This window comes from Gopherus evgoodei, chromosome 6 (assembly GCF_007399415.2).
Source record: "Gopherus evgoodei ecotype Sinaloan lineage chromosome 6, rGopEvg1_v1.p, whole genome shotgun sequence".
Classification (NCBI taxonomy): Eukaryota; Metazoa; Chordata; order Testudines; family Testudinidae; genus Gopherus; species Gopherus evgoodei.
In genome coordinates, this window is record NC_044327.1 from 113,790,648 (window position 1) to 113,807,393 (window position 16,746).

Sequence of the window (16,746 nt, forward strand, 5' to 3'; positions counted from 1 at the left end):
TTCAGCCCACAAGATGAAAGCTTAAGCAGATTACGAGTGACTAAAAACAAGAGTTAAATTGAAATGTTTGTCAATCTTAGCTAAGCAGTAGCTATTGCTGTAATACTCTGCACTTATTTATGATTTTACCCAAAATATTTAAGGTTAAGTTAAAATACTTTTTAAAATTTTGTTCTTCTCCTTTAACAATGTGTTTGGAAATGCCTTTCCTTATTTCATGTAAACATCACAGCTTTCTTCAGGCATTACAAGAAGACGTATAGTAGAGGGTGGATGGTCACCTTTATCTCAGATTTGTCTACAAAAAGGAAATGAGTATAAAACTAACTGGATAAAGCAATTAGAAGGATGTCTGGGATAAGAATCAGCATTAGCACAACTTTATGGCAAAAAGAATGGCAATGGCTGAAAATGACAGTTTCCCAGCCTTTTCAAGGGGCAGTGCTGGAAATGGACAACTGGGAAGGATTGGAGAGATTTTCTTCACTAAGAATTATATTTATTCATCGTTTTCCTGTTTCTTCTCCACTTTCCATGGTTTTCTTACATACATAAGTGATGACAAATGTATAGTTTTGTTTCAGTTTAGTTTTATATATAGATAACAAAGTCATCACTTAGCTTGCATTTCACCTTCAACAGAATGAAAACAAACCACCTACATGTTCTATGTAAGTTTGAGTGCCCTGTTGTTCAGGGAGGCACTCTTAATGTTAATGTTCCTCTTGTCTAAGCCTATATCTGCAGGCCAGAGGTTAGAAGAGAGCTGCAATAGTATGGCATCTTTTTGCACTAAATCGCCATATTAATTGAAGCTTTTATTTCTGCACTGCAGAAAAAAAGTAAACACTTATCCTTGTTAATAGTCAGGGTAGGAGCTAAACCTTGATTAACTGACATTTTGTTTCTTTTCTAGGTGAGACATGGAACCCATTAAAATTGCACTACCAGTTACGAAATGTGCGTGAACGATTAGCTAAAAACCTAGTGGAAAAAGGTGTATTGACGACAGAGAAACAGAACTTCCTTCTTTTTGACATGACTACCCACCCTCTCACCAACAACAATATAAAACAGCGCCTCATCAAGAAAGTTCAAGAAGCAGTTCTTGACAAATGGGTGAATGACCCTCACCGCATGGACAAGCGCTTGCTGGCTCTCATTTACTTAGCCCATGCTTCAGATGTCCTTGAGAACGCTTTTGCCCCCCTACTGGATGAGCAGTATGATTTAGCCACAAAGAGAGTGCGGCAGCTCCTGGATTTAGACCCTGAAGTTGAATGTCTGAAGGCCAACACAAATGAGGTCCTCTGGGCTGTTGTAGCTGCCTTCACAAAATAACTGTGATCAGATTGAAGTGTTCTTCTTTCTTCTTTATGTAAAGCAGTTGTTTCTCTTCTATTGACTATTCATGTTTTCTGTAATTTGTACCTTCTCACATGATGAATCAGCTCTTGTTTCACAGGAATGATAGGTGGTGTATTCCCTCTCCCTTTGTGTATCTGTATACAGATTCTGCTGGTACAAGAGACTTTCCTGTTTAAAAAACATTTTGCTGCCATATTGGCATTCCATTCCCTATTAAATTACAGTTACCTGAAATTCTTAGTTTAATCCATTTTTCACTCTTTGGTTGCTGGAGTGGTTTAACTTGGAAAGCATCTCAAGGAAGAAATGTGCATGCACTGTTGGATCACCAAGTCTCGGGTTGATGCAGATGTGTACACACGTCAGTAGCATTCTGCCATGCTGTTCATACAAAAGTCACAAAAAGGCCTTTTAAATCACCAAAGTTAAATATTGAAGTGTCTATCAGGACATTTTATATATAGACATTGGTTCAAATGTGCTTAACAAAATTATTTTAAAATTAGAATATCCATTAAACATCTCGGTAAATAGTTAATGCAAAATGCCCCCTAAGTTTTACCTCTCATGTAAATCTCTTGTGTACTTAACATTTTGTTATATTACAACTCTGAATTATGAGGCTAGTGTAGACAGGTCCAGTTGTTTCACAAAGCAGTTTGGGGATGGGATACATTCCATTATATTCTGTATATAGTTTGAATTGTATATTAACAGCCCCCCATCTTTGTATTTTGCAAGATTTAATTAGTTGTACACCTGTGCCCCTTACTTGCTTTCAGTCATTGCCATTGGATGGAAAGATGGGCCTCTTATAAAGAGCATGTGTATGAACTCTGTGTGTTCCCAATGTCTGTGGAGTTGTACCATCCGGGTAGAACTCAGCCTACGCATCACCTTTTATAATGATTGTTGTATGGAAAGGAGACCAGCTGCCATCATTGTTTATATTATTTCTGTATGGAAGAGGCTTGTGACCAGTACAGTTCTTGAGTGCAGTTTTTCATTTTGTTTGTACACAAGTTAATGTTTGTCTCTTAAATGTCATAAACTACTTACACTTAAAAAAATCAAATGTCAAACTAGGAGGTCTTTGCATGTAAATTGTTAGCAAGTAATGACTACAGTTCAGATGACTAAGATTTCCATAATGGGAAGCTCTACTATGTTCATTATTTTATATACAATTATGTTCATTAGCACAATGTAAAAAATACAAACTTTGGCTTTTTAAAGTTTATTACCTCTTTACCACTGCTTGTTGTCTGCCACTGATTTCACAGTGTAAATATTACGCATTGATCAAATTAAATATTATTTTTTTCTCATAACATGCATACTAATAGTGGGGCTTACAGGTGTTTAGGAACTTTTTGGTTAACATTCAGAGCAAAAATACTAAGTGGTATATAACTGTAGAGTTGAAGTTTAAGGGATCCCTAATCTGTATACTAGCTTTTTACCTACAGTAAATAAACTATGATCTTGAAAGTGCCTGAAACAGAGCAAGCATGTCATTTGTGTTTTGTGTTAACTAGAAAAATCTTATTTTGAGTTGGAAGTTTTAGTTGATATCCCTTTTATTGGAAAGAGCTTGTTTTTACATTGTGAATGAAATACTGAATTGTTGTTATTGACAGTGTTAGTGTCTCTGGTGTCCTGCAGATTTGGGTGACTGGAATAAGGCCTGGTCTACACTACGCGTTTAAACCGAATTTAGCAGCGTTAAACCGAATTAACCCTGCACCCGTCCACACAATGAAGCCCTTTATATCGATATAAAGGGCTCTTTAAACCGATTTCTGTACTCCTCCCCGACGAGGGGAGTAGCGCTGAAATCGGTATTGCCATGTCGGATTAGGGTTAGTGTGGCGCAAATTGACGGTATTGGCCTCCGGGCATGATCCCACAGTGCACCATTGTGACAGCTCTGGAAAGCAATCTGAACTCGGATGCACTGGCCAGGTAGACAGGAAAAGCCCCGCAAACTTTTGAATTTCATTTCCTGGTTGCCCAGCATGGAGCTCTGATCAGCATGGGTGGTGATGCAGTCCCAAATCCAAAAAGAGCTCCAGCATGGACCGTACGGGAGATACTGGATGTGATCGCTGTATGGGGAGACAAATCTGTTCTATCAGAAGACGAAAGGACAAAGCATTTGAAAAAAATCTCAGGCTACGATAGACAGAGGCCACAGCAGGGACTCAGCACAGTGCTGCGTAACAAGTGTAACGGAAAGCCAAAGAATCAAATGGACGCTCATGGAGGGAGGGAGGGGGTACTGAGGACTCCAGCTATCCCACAGTCCCCACAGTCTCCGAAAAGCATTTGCATGCTTGGCTGAGCTCCCAATGCCTGAAGGGTCAAAAACATTTTCCTGGGTGTTTCAGGGTGTATGTCGTCAATTTACACCCCTTCCCCCCCCCCCGAAAGAAAAGGGGAAAAAATCGTTTCTCGCCTTTTTTCAGTGTCACCCTGTGTCTACTGCATGCTGCTGGTAGACAGGGTGCTGCAGCGCTGAACACCAGCATCCCCTTCCCGGTGGCAGATGGTGCAAAATGACTGGTAGCCATCATCATCCCGTGAGTGCTCCTGGCTGCCCTCGGTGAGGTCAGCCGGGGGCACCTGGGTAAAAATGGGAATGACTCCTGGTCATTTCCGGCAGACAGTACAAAAGGCTTGGTAACTGTCCTCATCATAGCAGCTGGAGGTTGAGCTCCATCAGCCCCCCCCCACCCACCTTTCATGTCTAAAGAAGATTCTGTACTCCCTGGACTATCATAGCAGCGAGAGGCTGCGCTCCTCTCCCCCCGACCCCTTTAATGTCCTGCCTGGACTATCATAGCAGCTGGAGGCTGCCTCCCCCTCATTTTATCTCGCTAAAAAGTCAGTGTTTCTTATTCCTGCATTCTTTGTTACTTCATCACACAAAGGGTGGGACACTGCCACGGTAGCCCAGGAGGGATGTGAGAGGAGGGAAGCAACAGGTCGGGTTGTTGCAGGGGCACCCCCTAGAATGACATGCAGCTCATCATTTCCACAGGATCTCTGGGGCTCTGACCTGGAGCGACTGTGCTCTCTGGTTCTCTAGTACACTTGCCCCATATTCTAGACAGGACTGACTATTTTTAGACAAAACATAAAGAAGGGAATGACCCGGGGAGTCATTCCCATTTTTGTCCATGCGCCCCTGGCCGACCTCAGCGAGGCCAGCCGGGAGCACCCATGACAGCAGCAGACAGTACAAAAGAATTGATAACCATCATCGCCAATTTCAAATGGTGCAAAATGACTGGTAACCATCTCATTGCCAATTTACAATGGCAGATGGTGCAGTAGGAATGGTAACCATCTCTGCTACCTTGCAAAGGCAAATGAATGCTGCTGTGTAGCACTGCAGTACCGCATCTGTCAGCAGCATCCAATACACATACGGTGACAGTGACAAAAGGCAAACCAGGCTCCATGGTTGCCATGCTTTGGCATCTGCCAGGGCAATCCAGGGGAAAAGGGTGCAAAATGATTGTCTGCCGTTGCTTTCATGGAGGAAGGCTTGAGTGATGACATTTACCCAGAATTACCTGCGACACTGTTTTTGCCCATCATGCACTGGGATCTCAACCCAGAATTCCAACGGGCGGGGGAGACTGCAGGAACTATGGGATAGCTATGGGATAGCTACCCACAGTGCAACGCTCCGGAAATCGACGCTAGCCTCGGTACATGGACGCACACCGCCAAATTAATGTGCTTAGTGTGGCCGCGTGCACTTGACTTTATACAATCTGTTTTACAAAACCGATTTCCGTAAAATCAGAATAATCCCGTAGTGTAGACGTACCCTAAGGCAATCTAAAGCTGGGAAATAGAATGCAGTCGTTTGTGTCACTGGTAGACCTCTCAAAGTGGAAGAGCACTGCTTTTCAGTCTAGCCTTAACTGGGCCACCAGTTTTGCACCCACCGTTTATTTTTTATCACTGATATTGTAGCTTATTTTCAGATACAATCAGGTAATTAAATCTAAATGACCTCAATTCACTGCATTTATAATTTGTAGGAAACTAATTGAGCCTGGTGTTTCCAAATAAAGCCCTAACGTTTAATAGCACTTGCAGCTTGTAAGTGCTGTTGTTTAGAGAATTCTGTAGTATTTAAAGCAGTGGTTCTCAAACTTTTGTACTGGTGACCCCTTTCACAGAGCAAGCCTCTGCGTTTTGACCCCCCCCTTATAAATTAAAAACATTTTTTAATATATTTAACACCATTATAAATGCTGGAGGCAAAGCGGGATTTGAAGTGGAGGCTGACACCTTGCGACCCCCTGAGAGGTTCTGACCCCCCCCCCAGTTTGAGAACCCTTGATTTAAAGCATACTGTAAGATGTTTCAAACTCAAAGTGTCTTACACAGGTCTGTAGCAAAAACAAAACCGATGTAAATACATTCTTTTAAAGATACTTTAAGGGGATTTATACACAATGGGTAAGGTTAGGAGAGAGCATGCATTTAAAAATCACACTTCTGTCAAGTGTTAGAGCGCTATAAGTGAGAAACAAAAGTTACGCTTTCCACTTTTTTGCATTTAATTGACAGCACTATGTCCATAGTCAGTTTCATGGTGTCTGTTCTGTCCTGTTCTCCCCATGCCCTTCCCCACCCAAAACATTCAGTCAATTTTCTCTAAAAAGAACAGGAGTACTTGTGGCACCTTAGAGACTAACAAATTATTTTGCCACAAGTACTTCTGTTCTTTTTGGGGATACAGACTAACACGGCTGCTACTCTGAAACCTGTCAATTTTCTCTGTATTTCTCTGCAAAAAACGTGATTGCAAAACCACAAAAATAGCAGGCGTATTCTGGAACAAGTGTAGTGCCTAAAACTCTTTTTAATCAGCTTCCCAAAAATAAGGAAAGTTTCAGGTTGACAATGTCCCTTTAAATATCATTTCTAGCATCACTTACATCTTCATTCTGTGGCTGTTTTGCTCTCCTGTCCTAATACGGAAGTAAAACCCATTTTTCTCTTATAGAAAGAAGTGTAATGATGTGTCCATACACAAGGCAACCAGCAAGGTGGTGATGAAAAATTGGTCAGCTGCATTTTATCGTCGTGTCTCATCTAAATGCTATAGGAATATCTCTGTGATACATCTGATACAATCAAAGTCCCAGGGATTTCCCCAAATCTGAGCTTTAATGAAGACATGGTGCTGCATTACAGGGCGGGCTTTTCAAACATTCTTGCCTTCCCCACTGTTTCCAAAAGATTTCTAGTTGGGGAAATTTAAAATATTCACCATGCGAAAAGAGATCATTTAGCTATTCTAGATAGCTTCTTACACTGCTCTCATCTTAAACTAGCAAGAACTCCAGCTCACTTAATGCCAAATTGGAGACCTGTTTTGAAACAGCTTTGGCTGCTGCATGTCCCCAGACTGGCTAGGACCTACCTGATGATCAACTTACTCTGAGGGCTGTAGTATTTCACATCACTAACACTGATAACTTCAGAGATGCTAAATAGCATTGAGTGTTCATTCTCTACAACAAACTTTCTGGTTACTTATGTGAAAAATAAATCTAGGTGATAAATTCAGACCTGATGTCTTCTCATCAGCTTTTGAAATTAAAGGTCTTGATGTTTATAGTCATGCACCATGTTTAGAATTTTTCTTTTCCCTCACATCTATGTATGTAGCTCAAACTACAGAATTCCCCTCATTTGTTAGCGAAGCCAGCATGTCATGTATACTGGACTGGACTGCTTCCAGGTGAAGGCAGCACAAATTCAGTCCCCAAAAGCGAGTGGCGGCTGAGTGCTCATGTTTTCACACCTATTTCTCCTGCAAAAAGGGTTTCTGACCCAATGTGTTTTCTGTGACCAGGACTGAATTTGGGACTCTAAATAAAAAAAGCACCCCTTTGCCCTTTACAAGCTGGAAACCTTCTTAGTGCGTATTACATGGGTTGATTTTTCTACATGAACTTTCAGTAGTTCACTGAATTCCAAGTATTTCCGTTAAGATGTCCCTGTCTACGCTGAGCAGGGAACAGGATTTAAAGAGCAATGTTAGAACTCACTTCCAGCTGAATTCATTTCCAACAGTTTGGCCAGTTAGATCGGATTACAGCTCATGTGTTGTAGCCTAAGTCCCTATCTGGCATGTGCGGACCCAGCGTGGCTCCAAAAAATGAGTTCATCTATGCTGTATCACTATGGTTCAGTACAGTAGTTTAAGTCATCAGGAAATTGGACACTTTCCAATTGTGTTAGCAATTTGGAAACAAGCAAATTTGCATTCTTTCCCATAGGCCCATAATGGATGGCTGTGCTGGACAGGAGGGGGAAATCTTTGAATGTAGGGGAAAGGCTACATCAGGACTCCAGCCTGCATAAGAACCAGAGTGGTCTTTGCCCCTGTGCTTGGGTCCCGACCTGTCCCATTGCCAAGGAATCAGCCAGGCCAAGTACTCTGCTGGATGAGGCTGGAGAGAAGGGAGGATTTCCCAGCAGAGTCCAGAGCCGAAGAAATAGCTGGCTTCATGGAACAGGTGAGTGAAAGGAGAAGGCTGGTATCTGGGTTGGTGGGGTGAAGAGCAGGCTCTCTTTGGAGAGGGAAGAAAGTGGTGAAATGGCAGTGGTGGTTGGCTTTGCTCCTTCATGCCATTTCCAGCCCTTTCGCTCTCTTTTTCCCTCACGCTTCCTATACCTTCATACTGCGCACAATCTGGCTCTTCTTTCCCCTTGCCTCCCAGATCTGACTTCCACTCCTGGCCATCTCCAGGTCTGCTCATTCTCATACCTATATTCTAAGCAACTTCAACTTACATGTTGACCTGCGTTGTCCTTCGTTGTTTTATAGCTCTAGGTTTTCTCATGTTCATGCTTTTGTGACCAGGCTCTTTCAATACTGTTCCCTCTCTGGTAAGCTCTACCTCAGTCTGCCCTGTCTGATGTGCACCACTTCCCTTTCAGTGTCTCATTCTCCTCTACCCACTTCCCATCACTCACTGCTCTGATTTCTTAGCCAATCAACCTCTGAGTTCTTTGCTGCTGTCAGCCACCTTCTCTCTTTCTTTTCTCTTGACACCGACCTTTTACTTCTTCAACTCTTCTCTCGCTCATCCTTGAGTACCCATTGGTTTGTCTCCTCCACCAGTCTCCAGCCTTGGTTCTCTTCTCAATTATCTCTAATCTTGTTCTGATTCTCCAACCATCCTTCCTCCCCTTCAGATCTTGCTTTAAAACCCCTTCTTTCACCTTGCTTTCTACTATCGACTTGCAACACAGTATTCTACCCAGTCCATTCCTCTTCCTCATTCTCTACTCAGCAACAGCAAACTTGTAAGATTAACTCATTATATAAGGACAGTTGGGGGGTTTTTAAACAGGATTTATCCTGTGTGTGTGTGTCCTCTACTCTCTTCTGTTTGTTTCTATCTTTATGGTCTGTGTCTATCCTACTTGTATGTGAGGCTTTTGGGGCAGGGATTATGGTGCTGTCTAAATGTTTAATAATTATAGTATGGAATGTGTGACAGAGCTGTGGGAAGCTCTGAGATGTCCAGAATGAGCTCACTTTTAGTGAGGACAATTATGCTTGTGTTACAGCCCTGGTGTGGGGTTCCCCCTAGTGGATGGCCACCAGTTTGCTGTATTGGGCCTAACCTTTTGGATCGCACGTTCTTCCAAGCCCACTGGGTCTGAGCAGAGTTCAGATGGTGTCTCTAGTTCTGGCCTCTCTGGTACACAGCCAAGGTACAGAATCCCTGTCTGGCATCCCTCCTTGGGATGTGGGATGTTGCAGTCTAGCTGCCACCCCAAGCCTCTCCTATAGTTTATACACTCTCTTGGGCACTCTGGTTTGTAGTTTAATCTTTTGGGGACATGGCTTTGCAAAGAAACTTCTTACACACTCTCTCTCTCTCTCTCTCTTAGATAGTAGAGGAGATGTACAGATCTGTGCAAAAACAACTACCACCTGAACACAATGCTTGGCTCAAAGTTCTCCCCACTCCTGAGAGCCTTTTAGGGAGTGGTCTGGGTTCTGGGGGAGAAGAGGTGGACTGATCCTTCTAGCCCATTCTCTTCCTGCTTAGCCTTCTGATTCTGAGGCTGGTCTGCCCTCTTTGCTAGAAAGCCTGTCCACAAGATGGAGGGGGTAGGTGTAACAGTCAAACAGGTAGATTCAGCCCAATCTCCTCTTGCTGCATCCCATCACCACATGATTTGACACTCACCATGTAACAGATTCATGGTGACCTCCCCCTCCTATTTGAGAATTTATATTAATGTCTAAACAAAAGCAGATCCAGTTTTTTTTTCTCCTTGAAAGTTTTGAGATCCCTGATGTAATTTAAGTTTCATGGACATTTCCAAAAAGATCTTATATAGAGGCTTGGAAGGATACGATTTTTATCAATAAATCTTGATGTTGCCGAACACACAGAAACCAATGAAAAAAAATATTTCCATCAATGCTACTTTGCCTGTCTGTAAATTTCAGTTGAGAAAAGTTCTGCTTGAGAACTTGTCAGAGTTTGAGTTAAGGCTATTTATTTTGTATATTTTGACATGTAGACACAATTTGTGTTAACTGTTATAAAGCATTAATTTTTTGAATCTCAGCATCTACTGTCATAAAATAATTGCCTGACCTCCCCATATCTTCCCACACCTATGAAAATTTAAATAGCTAAAAATAGAAAAAATGCTTAAAAATAGACATTGATATTATGCATCAAAATTACCAAAAATAAATAAATAAATAAATAAATAAATAAAATGCCACCAAACCTACTTATCCAGTAGTTTGCATTATATTTGTCTGTCTTTTCCCCCGAAGAAAGGGGAGTTGGCAGGAGATGGGTTAAGGACTGGTTCTTTCCCAGTCTAGTGTTGGTGCTGCTCTACTTCCTCATGAGAAGGCTGGGAGCCAAGAAACAACCCTAACTAGCATCTGCCTGGTGAATCCACCTCTCATCAACCAAGGAGAGGGGGAGACTTACTTACTCAAGCACAGGAATGAATGGAAGGAAAGGGGATATTGAGCTTCCCTGCTAACTAATACTTGTGCAGATTTGTTTGCATCTATATTCATGCAGGAGGTGACTTATTTAACTGCTTGTAAAAATTTCAATCATCTAAGAAAATCCCACATGACTTGGGTAATCAAGGGCACTTAAAGTAATAGAGCATATGAATAGTGTGTGTCCTGGGCGCACGGGCTGCCATTCGGTCAAATCAAACAGCCGTGATATAACTTGCAATAACACTCATGTTTGGAATAAAGTCTGTTTGTGGATCATTTGCAAACAGGAAATGTAGCTAAATTCACTTACTGAATGAATTGCATGCTGCAAGGTTTGCCTGACTTAATTAGCTGTTCCCATCTTCTCTTCTGCAAGCTACCCTAGGGTTACGTATGTTTTTCTCTGATCATACCTGTGGCGTTCAGTGAAGTAAATCTGGAGTCGCTTCTGTGGTCTCTGCTATGAGAGAGAGAACACATTATCTATGGTACTTACATGGGTGCCTTTGTAATAGCCTCCTACCCTCATACATTTTTTTTTTCCTGGAGGAGAAAGGAAAGGGCCCCTTCTGACCATATCAATCTGTCAATGTCGGTTTTTTCCTGCAATGCTCCAACCATTCAGAGCATAGAAGCCTTACTGTTAAGAAGTCGTTTGGCTGGTGGTCAGGAAAATGACAGCATTGCAAGGGAGATCTGTGAACTGCGAACAGCAAAGATGCTTGCAGCACATTTTCATCCACCTTATTCGTCAGTGGAGGAGTGAAGAGAGGGTGAAGGAACCAGGAGAGTGTTAAGTGGATCCAATGATTTCAGTCATAATTGAAGTTAATCTTCACGTGAGGGTGGCCCAGATAGAAACAGAAGAGAAGAGCAGGTTAGTGGCCATCCTACAGTCAGCAGTTCCTTCAGATGATGTTCATCAGCAGCACGGAAGAGAGTTCAGAAATGTGCTGAACATTTGCCCTTTGGATTTATGCTAATAAATGGAGTCTGAGCCTTTCCTGTGCGGCATTCTTTGTTGTACTGTCAAATGACTGCATGCACTCAGCCATGCTCTGCACATGCTCTCTCAGAACCACTCCGAACTTGCTTGGGCTGTGACTCCTAATTCAGTTGCTTCAGTGTCTTTTCCAGTGTGTCGGTGGATGAAATGGCAGAGAGAGAGCGAAACGTTCTGCTCTTAGCTTGTGTGCAAAGACGTTCCTTGGGTAGGGCAAATTGAGGCGACCACTCCAGGTCCCGCACTTTGGGGGGTCCCGTAGGCCGGTGCGATTGGCTGGCACAGTTGGTCCCGAAAGAGACAAATCCGTCACTTCCGCTCCAGGTCCCACACCCCTCTAGGGATGTGTGTATTGGAGCAGGAAGAACACTGTCCAGCAAAATGTTCTGTCCTGTTAGTAGTGGCCAGAATCATGCAACTAGAGAAAAATGGTTCAGTTGTTTCAAGGGGACGCTCCAGAAATTGAGTTGGGAGTTCAAATATTCAATCGCCAGCTGCACCGAAGGACCAGGGTGAGGCCATCATAGTTGTAAGGATGTGGGCCACATCTTGTGCAAGATAATATTATTAGCATATCAGGCATATTACATAATGTATCATAAGGCTCTTATCTGAATGCTGAGCCCCTAAACCGCATGCCACCCTTGCATATAATGTAGCGCTGTACTGCTCAAGACAGGTGCCAGATGAATGGTCAACAAGGGTGGTTATGGTGAGGTAGACACAAGTTCACTGAGAAGAAGACTAAGCCCACAAAACTCACCTCAGTTGAAAACCTGCTGCTGAAAAACTGACCAATGATGGCAACCTTTGGCCACCACCAGTGTGGGCTAGATTTGAACTGAAGATCTTAAGGTGGAAGAAGAGCCCTGTGTCCCATGACCAGTGCCCTGATAAGTTTGCTTCTTGCTACTCCTATAAACTTTTAGAGGCAAGGAGTTCCAGTCGTAGTGTTCTGTGACTGCCCTGCAGATTTGTTGACTGCATTAAACAAGGAAAAAGGAAAAATATGCTTTCCCAGCCACACAGAAACTTGCAGTATATTTCCTGGAAATAAAAGGCCTGCCAAATTTGCATATCATCTTTGACATTTTGAGTGAATTCTGCCACTCTCTGCAAGTGGGGGTTAGGCATATTTTTACCTCAGTAATGTATTTGCCTTCAAATGGAAAAGAAACAAGAAGTATGTGTCCATATTTAAGAATGAATGCATTGAGGATACCAGTGCCCCCACAATGCATTTTATTTCTCATCATGGCCTCTCTTCACTATAAAAAGCGACAAAGAGTCCCATGGCACCTTATAGACTAACAGAAGTATTGGAGGATAATCTTTCGTGGGTGAATACCCACTTGGTCAGATGCATGCATATTCCCCCACCAAAACTTATGCTCCAATACATCTGTTAGTCTATAAGGGGCCACAGGACTCTTTGTCTATTCACTATGTCAGTATGTCCAGTCATCTGTAGTTTTTAACATGCTCATCAATGCAGTGCTTCAGCACCTATGATTTTTCTATTAAATTTGTAACTACAGATTTCTTTTCTGGAAGCTTCTTACCTAAGCCTGGTAAACAAGGTGACCTACTCCTTTGGCCTTCCTCAGGAAGAGGACAAGGTTAACATTACACCAGAAGCGAACAGGCAGTGCTTCTGAAGAATAACCAGCTTTCAGTATCCCTCCACAAGTAGAAATATTAACAGCGATCATTTATAGTGAAGAAACAGAAAGGAAGTTAAACAAATCCTACTGCAAGCTCAGTTTGGTAAGCAGTCGGTTCCTAGCAGAAATTGTGGTTACCAAAATAAATAAATAAATAAATCAGTAAGACACATTACATTTACCATTTTATATCTGCTTGAGAATTAGAAATCCCTGTTTCCTCACCCTTGCCAGGAATCCACTTTGGTTGCGAGCATCCTTTGATAAAGAGCATCAAAATGCTCTAGCAAGAAAAGGAAAGTTTCAGGGCAATTTTTGCATATGAGTGTCACTGACATACAATTGCTATTAGAAAATGGGAGCTTTTAAAAAATAGCAGTGTGCATTTATAATTGTTGAGTTTGCCACACCAAAGCTGGAAGGGACCAGTGGGGAAGAACCTAAGGGTTGGAAGAGTAAAGTTAAAGCTTCAGGGTCTGAAATTAATAGGATAACACTAGCAGTCAAGTCACAGCAACGAGGGTGGCAGCTGGGGCTAGCTCATCAGGCTCCCAAGAGGCCTGTACAGTCTATGCTGCTGCCAGTCCCACTGCAGTTTCACTGCTGTTGCTTTTTGAGGTAGCTGGGTCAAAGCTAGCCCTAGTATGTCTACTCACGCTGCAGTCACACCTCACACTGCAGCATAGACACACCCTGAGTTGTGTTTTAGCCTAGATAAGTGGTTTCTAGTCAACTTTTGTCCCTGAACCACTGAGAGTTCCCCTCATAAAATGATGCTAATGCAGGGGTCAGCAACCTCTGGCACGCGGCTTGCCAGGGTAAGTACCCTGGCCGGCCAGGCCAGTTTGTTTACCTGCCACGTTGGCAGGTTCAGCGGACCACAACTCCCACTGGCCGTGGTTCACCGTCCCAGGACAATGAGGGGCGGCAGGAAGCTGCGGCCAGCACATCCCTCACTCATGGTGCTTCCCGACACCCCCATTGGCCTGGGACAACAAACCGCGGCCAATGGGAGCTGTGATCGGCTGAACCTGCCGACACGGCAGGTAAACAAACTGGCCTGGCCCGCCAGAGTGCGTACCCTGGCAAGCTGCGCGCCAGAGGTTGCCGACCCCTGTGCTCATGCATGGGGCACAATGCACTACTAGACATTCTCCATGGCTCATGGAGGGTCATTGGGATGTTATTTCCCGTCTGTAAACAAACCAGCACAAACTGAATGTTAATGCAGTTAGCTCAGGACCTTGCTTCAGAGTTTGTAAAGCAGCAGGTGGAAACAAATTACAGTTAGATAGCTATTATAGTAATGCACCCTGCACGCTTTGTGATGCTATAAAAATGAAAAATATTAATATAGCCACATCTGAAAGGGCCTCTACTTTCACTGGTATTTTTAAAGCCTGAGTAAATCTCTCATTCTCATTTCACAGAACATGCTTGTACTAATCAGTCTGCATTGGGGTAATTTATAAACATTTTCATTTTATTACAATAAGTAATGTGTTTATAAAAAAAATCTTGCTAGTAATTCTTTACTTGCACAAATCTAAAATACAAGAAATATAATTATTCCATGGAACTGTCTAACACCTGTTTCTGGCTTCATAGATTTAAGGTCAGAAGGGACCATTAAATTAAATAGTCTGACTTTCTGTATATCACAGGGCATTGAATTTTATTCAGTTACTCTGGTGTTGAGCTCAATAATTTGTGTTGGACTAAAACACATCTTCCAGACAGATATCAGAGGGTAGCCGTGTTAGTCTGGATCTGTAAAAGCAGCAAAGAATCCTGTGACTAACAGACGTTTTGGAGCATGAGCTTTCGTGGGTGAATACCCACTTCCTCAGATGCATGTAATGGAAATATCCAGGGGCAGGTATATATATGTGTGCTAGCAAGCAAGCTAGAGATAACGAGGTCAGGGAGGATGAGGCCCTGTTCTAGCAGTTGAGGTGTGAAAACCAAGAGAGGAGAAACTGGTTCTGTAATTGGCAAGCCATTCACAGTCTTTGTTCAATCCTGAGCTGATGGTGTCAAATTTGCAGATGAACTGAAGCTCAGCAGTTTCTCTTTGAAGTCTGGTCCTGAAGTTTTTTTGCTGCAGGATGGCCACCTTAAGGTCTGCTATAGTGTGGCCAGGAAGGTTGAAGTGCTCTCCTACAGGTTTTTGTATATTGCCATTCCTAATGTCTGATTTGTGTCCATTTATCCTTTTCCGTAGAGACTGTCTCATTAATAACCAAACTTCTATACAAACGGACTTCACTAGAATAAGACAGGAGATCTACGTTACTCACTTCACCTCTCTTCAAAGGAAAAAGGACTGTAAGCTGTCTAAACTCCTACCTGCCACATGGGGCCACAACAGTGGTACCCCTAACCCACCCAGCAATATCGTCAATCTATCCAACTACACACTCAGCCCAGAAGAAAAGTCTGTCCTATCTCGGGGACTCTCTTTCTGCCCTGCCACCCCCACCAACATGATACAGTTCTGTGGCGATCTGGAAGCCTACTTTCGCCGTCTCCGACTCAAAGAATACTTCCAGGACAACACTGAACAGTGCACTGATACACGGGTGCCCTCCCACCAACAGCACAAGAAAAAGAACTCCACATGGACTCCTCCTGAGGGTCGAAATGACAGCCTGGACCTATACATTGAATGCTTCCGCCGGCGTGCACAGGCAGAAATCGTGGAACAACAACATCGCTTGCCTCACAACCTAAGTCGTGCAGAACGCAATGCCATCCACAGCCTCAGAAACCACCCTGACATTATCATCAAAGAGGCTGATAAAGGAGGTGCCGCTGTCATCATGAACAGGTCTGACTATCAAAAGGAGGCAGCCAGACAACTCTCCAATACCAAATTCTACAGGCCACTTCCCTCAGATCCCACTGAGGAATACACTAAGAAACTACAGCATCTACTCAGGACACTCCCTACACTAACACCAGAAGAAATCAACATACCCCTAGAGCCCCGACCAGGGTTATTCTATCTACTACCCAAGATCCACAAACCCGGAAATCCTGGACGCCCCATCATCTCGGGCATTGGCACTCTCACTGAAGGACTGTCTGGATATATGGACTCTCTACTCAGACCCTATGCCACCAGCACTCCCAGCTATCTCTGTGACACCACTGATTTCCTGAGGAAACTACAATGCATTGGTGACCTCCCAGAAAACACCATCCTAGCCACCATGGATGTAGAGGCTCTCTACACAAACATCCCACACACAGATGGAATACAAGCTGTCAGGAACACTATCCCTGATGATGCCACAGCACAACTGGCTGCTGAGCTCTGTGCCTTTATACTTACACACAACTATTTCAAATTTGATGACAATATATATCTCCAGATCAGTGGCACTGCTATGGGCACCCGCATGGCCCCACAATATGCCAATATCTTCATGGCCGACCTGGAACAATGCTTCCTCAGCTCTCATCCACTCACACCCCTTCTCTATCTACGCTACATTGATGACATCTTCATCATCTGGACCCATGGGAAGGAGACTCTGGAAAAATTCCACCATGATTTCAACAGCTTCCACCCCACCATCAACCTCAGCCTGGACCAATCTACACGGGAGGTCCACTTTCTTGACACCACGGTGCAAATAAGTGATGGTCACATTAATACCACCCTATATCGA

The 16,746-nt window shown here is 43.3% G+C and overlaps 1 protein-coding gene across 1 annotated transcript in view; it reads left to right on the plus strand.

Annotated features, from left to right (window-relative positions):
• Positions 1–2,873, plus strand: part of GOLPH3 (golgi phosphoprotein 3) — a 46,114-nt gene extending 43,241 nt beyond the window's left edge. Inside the window, exon 4 of the mRNA XM_030566704.1 lies at positions 917–2,873. Within this exon, the coding sequence (XP_030422564.1) occupies positions 917–1,341 (425 nt within the window). The 3' untranslated portion in view covers positions 1,342–2,873. The remainder of the gene's footprint in view (positions 1–916) is intronic.
• Positions 2,874–16,746: the final 13,873 nt, after the last annotated feature.